Raw genomic sequence first — 7,500 nt, forward strand, 5'->3', positions numbered from 1 at the left:
TATATATATAGATATGTATATATATATATATATATATATATATATATATATATATATATAGATAGATATACAGTATGTATATATATATACTGTATGATAATTATATATACAGTATACATATTCTATATATATATATATATATATATATATATGTATGTATATGTATATATATATTGTATGATAATTATATATATACTGTATTATATTTATTTTTATATACTGTACTGTATATACACAATACACCTTGTTCCTATTCAACCTCAATAGTATAAGCAAATCCTCAGAGGTGAGGATGCTCTCCCACAACTGTTTTCTTCCAGCAAATCCTGATACCCATTTCTAACTGGGTGAACTCGTGAGCGTAAGCTTAGGTCAAACGTAGTCCCAGAGAATGTGAACCTGAGCACTAAATCACATTTGTAACTTACAAATCCATCCTTTAATTATTGTACTAAATTGTGTATGAACCCCAAGTTTAGTTAAAGCTTCACAAAGCTAGTCTTTTCAAAAGACTCCTCTCCTAAGCGATGTAGCTCCCGGATAGCAAGGTTGGTAGCGTCGCCGATTTCTATTATAGAGGTCCCGAGTTCGGTCCCCGCCAGGGACGCGAATACTGCGAGACCTTCTACCGGGGGGTACTCCCACGTGGCGCCTGGGGGGAGGTTAGAGGGGACTAGTGATAGTCCCTGCTGGCTAATGGTCGCCCGAGGAGGACAATGTAAATCGTCTCTGTGGAGACCTAAAACCCGCAACTTTAACTTTGTTAACTTTTTATACACCTCTCTGTTCATCCCAAATATGTATGAATTCATATTATTATTGAATATCAGAGAACTACTTCTCAAAACCTATTTCACATTTTTTTTGTAACTTTCTGTAGGACTAATCTTCCTCTACCATCTTCCTCATAGATTGAGCTAATGTATGCCCTCTTTTCAATGTCTTTTCATTGTTCGTTCTTTCCACTCGATAAACCACCTAAAGAACGGATTTTGAGCGAAGCGAAAAATCTATTTTTGTGTGAGGTAGCCATGTCGTCCTGATGGAAGTTCCTTCTTAATAGCTTCCTAGGTTATATTTAACTACTTAAATATAACCTAGGAACTACTAAGAAGGAACTTCCCTCAGGACGACATGGCCTGAGCCCTAAAATAAAATTATACATTCTTTCACTTACACCCACCTTTCTACCACTATTGCCTATCAATTATTACTACTATGTACACTACGTTATAGTGCATCATAGCTTTTACATTTTTCTTCTTTCATATTCAACATGCATTTTCGCTTTCACTTCATGCCAGTCATTCTTACCTCAGATTCCACGGACAGTTTGAATTAATTACCAATAATTAGCACATATCTAGCATCACTTATTGCCTTACATATTCTATGTTTCACCTCTTACCATCATACTATCATTCATTTTGTTTCATCCTAGATACTATATCAACCATTCACTTCCAATGTTCCAATCTTCTTCTTCTTCTTTTTCTTCTTTTTCCACTTCTATGCGGTGTCGATGTTTCTGGTCAGCTTTCTCCATCTACCTCTGGCTCTGTCCCACACCTCATCACCGGTTGATTCCTTTGATCGAAGGTCATTCTTGATACAGTCCATCCACCTTCGCTTTGGTCTCCCTCTCCTTCTCGTTCCCTGTACCTCCATTTCCATCACTCTCCTCCCAATATACTGTTCATCTCTTCTCATGACATGACCATACCACCTCAGTCTACTTTCTTGGATCTTATCTGAAAGTTTTCTAACTCCTGTGGTACCCCTAATTACCTCATTCCGTATCTTATCTCTTCTTGTGTTCCATTGGCAGTGTTTAAAGATTTAAAGGCTGCTCATGAATGGCAGAGGCAAGGGACAGTGACGTTGCCCTATCAAGCATGACAGTACCCTAGAGACTGACCATTTACAGTATACATATGATCACTGTCCAAGCCCCCTCTCCACCCAAGCTAGGACCAAGGAGGGCCAAACATTGGCTACTGATGACTCAGCAGATAGATCTATAGGCTCTCCCAAATGCCCCATCCTTAGCTCACAAAGTTGGTGAGGTTGCAGCGACCAAAGAAACTAACGAGTTGTTCTGGCATTCAGCAGTCAGGGACGTTACAGATCGGTTTATTATGATTTGAGATTCAGAAAAAAATGTGCTTGTACGATACCACACCTGCTTGCAATACCAGGCAAAAAAACGTACAGTGGCAGTCTATCAGGTGGATGCACTGAAAAAGGGGATTATTGCATTCACAGCTGTCATATCAATGTAATAACCCTTTCCTAGAGTACCAATCTGGGAATCTACATATACAGGATGACATCTAACCAGTCATTCATAAATACAACCTCAGTTATAAGTATATACAGTACTCAGTCATGCAGCCAGTGAATGGTACCCTTCACCAGCTATCACATGAGATCAGAGGAAATGTTGTCATGTACCCCATTAATAATACTTTTTCAACTAATTTTGTGCCATTTAAAAAAAAGGAATCAAATTACCAATTATTTCTAGTTTTCATTGCATATTAGTGCATTGATTTTTTTTATTCAATTCTGACGTTAGGTGTTATAAATGGTTCAGTAATTACCATTACAAAACATTTAAGAGTTTGTGTATTTATGAAATAAAGGTAATGAGATTCATGTATTATATATAATGTTTGATTTTATCAATACATAATTAAGCAGAGTATTCAGTCCTTTATTACCAATTATTTTTTTTTTTTTCAGAAAAATATGCATGAACTGCAGGTGTGGGAAAGATGACCATGAAGTTGAAGATGACGACGAGGATATCGGACAGATTGTCATAGGAAAATTGTTCGACCGACCAGCACGAACAGAGAAAGAGGAACTAGAATATTGTCATGGTTAGCATTTTCTTTTATTCCCTAATTTATATTAAGTATGGATGGCAGCAGATTACTATTGAATTAGTTTTTCCTTTGATTTTTTTTTCCGCAACATATTAGCTTGTGTGGGTTTCCAGCAGTATAAATTTCTTCTTTCAATGTATTCTTTCACAAATTGAAGTCCTCTAGATCCTGTTGGGTTCATCACTTTAGTAGTGCCATAGCCTCTGTACCATGGTCTTACACTGTCTTGGGTTAAAGTATTTTGCTTGAGGGTACAATTGGGCTCACTATACTATCTTATTTCTCTTCCTCTAGTTTTGTTTAAGTTTTTATAGTTTATATATGAAAGATCTATCTTAATATTGTTACTTTTCTTAAAATATTTTTGAAGGGTTCATTACTTCTCATATAGGTTATTTATTTCCTTGTTTTCTCTCCTCGCTGGGCTCTTTTTCCCTGTTGGAGCCCTTGGGTTATAGTTTCCTGCTTTTCCAACTAGGGTTGTTGCTTAGCAAGGAATAATAATAATAATATGAAATAAATGTTAGAATTTGAATTAAATTCTGAAATTAATGTAAATTATACATTTATAAAAAAATATATATATATTACCAAGGGTATTTAATTATTTCTATATGGGATAACTTAATTGATTGTATAAGCATTTTGTCGCTAAAATCGAGGGGCTAATTTGCTTCTGTAGAAGTTGGTTGGAATGAGAGGAGCTTCAAAAAGAAAGGAGCAGAGGAAATCACTAGTGTTTCAGACATTGATTGACTCTTTAAATACGCTAATCAAAGGCTAAAATCAGTTTGATCAGAGCCAAAGATGAAGAAATAAGGAAGAAATAAGGGAGAAATAAGGAAGAGTGCCGCATGAACTAGAAAGAAAGATTAGAAAATGGTTTAGTAATAAGCCAATTTGCACAACAGTCAGCCACCTGCCCAACTCAAGCGTCTTTTTTTTCGGTTGAAGAAGATTCTTCCAATGGGGCGATATCAAAGAATAAAAGCCTCGTCATGTTTTCCTTTGAAATGTTTTCAACTCTTTTGGACAAGGATTGCCTCGACCAGATTTCCATTTTCTTTTTTCGCTTTTTCTGTTATTTTTCCTTTTTCATTTCCTATTCTGTACATGGTAGCTCTCCCTTTGGAAGGTCTTTGTCTCTCTCGTAGTTAAGCTACAATCCTAATAGGAAAAACAGGATGCTATAATCCGCATGGCTCCAACAGGGAAACTAGCCCAGTGAGGAAAGGAAATAAATTACAAGAGAAGATTGAGAACAAAATTAACATTTAAATAAATCTTTCATATATGAACTATAAAAACTTCAAAATAACAAGAGAAAGAGAAACAAGATAAAATAGTGTGCCCGCGTGTACCCTCAATCAAGAGAACTCTAATCCAAGACAATGGAAGACCATGGTACAAAGGCTATGGCACATCCCAAGACTAGAGAACAATAGTTTGATTTTGAATTGTCCTCCTTGAGGAGCTGCTTACCATAGCTAAAGAGTCTCTTTCACTCTTACCAAGAGGAAAGTAGCCACTGAACAATTACAGTGAAGTAGTTAACCTCTTGAGAGAAAAAAAAAGTGGTAATATCAGTGTTGTCAAGTGCATGAGGAAAGAAGAGAATATGTAAAGAATAGCCGAAACTATTCTGTGTATGTGTCGGCAAATGAGCCGTAACCAGAGAAAAAGATCGAATGTAGTACAGTCCAGCTAGAATATACATGATGACATAAACCTTTTAACAGATTTTAAAGTTGGTAACGATACACCCTTTTAGCTTGCTGTCTTTTGTTTTCCTTCATTTTCATAAAAAAAAGAAAAAACTCAATTATAACATCACTTACACACTTTTGTTTATCTTCATTTTCGTAAAAAGACTAAATAATAATAATATCACTTACGTCCTGGTAGTACTCTCGACGATGCATCATGCGTAAGACCTCGCGTGGAGGCTCCTTCAAGTAACCCCTTCCTCTAGGTCTACCTCTCGCCCCTTGGTCTACCAATTTCCCTAGATCTACATCTCTCCGTAGATCTACCCCTACCCTAAGTCTATCCCTTCCTCTTGGTCTACCCCATCCCTTAGGTCTACCCCTTCCTCTAGTTTTAACCCTTCAACTAGGTATACCACTACCCAATGTCTATCCCTTCTGCTAAGTCTACCTCTTCCCCAAGGACTATCCCTTCCCTAGGTCTATCCCATCCTGTATGTCACCTCTCCTCCCTTGGTCTAGATCTACCCCTTCCCCTAGGTTTATCCCTCCCCTATTTTACCCTTCTTCTAGCTCTACCCCTTACCATTCCCACTTGTCTACCCATCCCTTTGAGTCTTCTCCTCCCTTTTGTTTACCCCTTCTTCTAGGTCTACCACTTCCTCTAAGTCTACCCCTCTCCTAGGTCTACCCCTCCCCTAGGTCTACTCCTTCCCTAGGTCTACCTCTTCCTAGATTTATAGTAAAGGTAAAACTGACTTACAAACAAAGCTATCACTAGTGAAAAGAGTAAGTTTTAATAGTATTTCAACTGTAGTTAAAGAAACCATAGAATTTCGATGAAGTTCAAGTCATGCCAATGCTTTCATTATATTTAGTCCTTTTTGCTTTTGCATATAAAATAGCTTTTTTTTTAATGTAGTTTTATGTCATCCGCTATAACGAAACCTTCTACGGGGCGTTTGACTTCCTGTTTCCATCCGGAAAATCGTGTATTAAATCAATGGATATCAAACGCAAGAAAACTTTATGAAAACATTTTCACCAATACAACAGTGGTTTTCAGACCTTTGGGTCATTAAGAGAGAGAGAGAGAGAGAGAGAGAGAGAGAGAGAGAGAGAGAGAGAGAGAGAGACATGGTACATTAGATGCAGTTATAGACGACAATGCTATCATTTGAAAGAGTATTTGCAATTCCTTTGTTTCTCTTAACAACAATCCTACTCTTATTTTATTTAACTTGTCTCTTTCAACGCTCATAATTATATCATTATAATTCACTGATTCTCTCAACAATAAGTAATATAATGTTTCTTTAACTCTGTATGACTGTTTTAGAATTTTAGGTGTGATTCTCGACAGCAAATTTATTTACAGTCTTTTAAGATTTTTGGTGATCAATCTATTCTGACGAAGCATTAATTTTTCCATTCTTCCTTATTTCGAGTATTGTTCTCCCGTCTGGTCTTCAGCTGCTGATTCTCATCTTAATTTTTTGGACCGGAACTTACGGGCTATTAGATTTCTTATTCCTGATCTTGATATTAATCTCTGGCACCACTGTTCAATTAGTTCATTATGCATGTAAACTCTGACCATCCTTTACATTCAGATCTTCCCGGGAAATTCCATCCCATTCGTAAAACTAGGCAGGCAGTTAATTTTAATAGTCAGGCCTTCTTCATCATAAGGCTCGATGCTACACAGTACTCTAGAAGTTTTATTCCAGCTGTGACCAATTTGTGGAAGGATCTTCCTAATCGGGGTTTGGAATCAGTAGGACTTCAAAAATTCAAACTTGCTGCAAATGTTATTATGTTGAACAGGCTGACATAAATCTTCTTATAGTTTATTTATGAAATATCTATATAAATCTTTTTAAAATATTCTATTTTAATTTATCATTACTTCGTATATAGTTTATTTATTTCCTTTCCTCACTTGGCCTTTTCTTCCTTTTGTAGCCTTTGGGCTTATAGCATCTTGTTTTTCCAACTAGGGTTGTAGCTTAGCTAATAATAATAATAATAATAATAATAATAATAATAATAATAATAATAATAATACAATCGTTTCGCAATCTATCAACTTAATTAACATAGACATCCAACTTTTCTCGAAGATAATATACACAATGTTGTGGAAGGAAAGGAAAAATGTTTGAAGGCGTTTTAAACACCAAAAATAAAAGGAATCGTGAAGGAAACAAATCATTAATTGCAGTGTGTGTGTGTGTGTGTGTGTGTGTGTGTGTGTGTGTGTGTGTGTGCTAAGATTGCCTTACCTTACGTAAGATCCAGGCTCTTGCGTTGGCAGGCCGTGAGAGAATGTAAAATGGAATTAGATTATTTATGTTAATGCAATTGGGGTTTTATTAAACAATGAAATGATATATTACTTTACAGATTAAATGGTTTAAACTACGTTAAATTTAGATAGCCGAAGCTAATGAGGTAAGGCCAAAAAGTAGAAGTAGGTTCGAGTGATCTGTTTATCTTCATTCAGCAGCCTGGAATTTGGTTCCCAGGTGAGGGTAATGGTAAGATACCAAGCGTCCCATCTGCAAAGTCAATACCCGTATATAACTGAATGAGGGACAGGTCCCTCTTGCTGCCACTAAACAAGATCACAGGGGTAAAAATGGGGAAGGTGACTGGTATGGCGACGGAGAAAAAGGCCCCGGTGGGGAGACTCCTCTGTAGGTCCACGAAAAGGAAATTTGTTAATAGACAGTCTATCGAGTAAAAGAGAAAGTGTTACAACAGCGAGTTCCAGGGAAGTAGGAGATCAAAATAAAGAAGAAAGTTAAGGAAGAGGAAGAGCAAGGAACCAGAGAGAGAGAGAGAGAGAGAGAGAGAGAGAGAGAGAGAGAGAGAGAGAGAGAGAGAGGTATAGGTCCCTC

General features: G+C 36.8%; 1 protein-coding gene across 1 annotated transcript in view; it reads left to right on the plus strand.

Moving 5' to 3' along the window:
* Positions 1-2,911, plus strand: part of LOC137632902 (testin-like) — a 78,289-nt gene extending 75,378 nt beyond the window's left edge. Inside the window, exon 3 of the mRNA XM_068365001.1 lies at positions 2,746-2,911. Coding sequence (XP_068221102.1) covers positions 2,746-2,890 — 145 coding nt within the window. The 3' untranslated portion in view covers positions 2,891-2,911. The remainder of the gene's footprint in view (positions 1-2,745) is intronic.
* The last annotated feature ends 4,589 nt before the right edge of the window (positions 2,912-7,500 follow it).

The sequence above is a fragment of the Palaemon carinicauda genome, chromosome 42, assembly GCF_036898095.1.
Source record: "Palaemon carinicauda isolate YSFRI2023 chromosome 42, ASM3689809v2, whole genome shotgun sequence".
Taxonomy (NCBI): domain Eukaryota; kingdom Metazoa; phylum Arthropoda; class Malacostraca; order Decapoda; family Palaemonidae; genus Palaemon; species Palaemon carinicauda.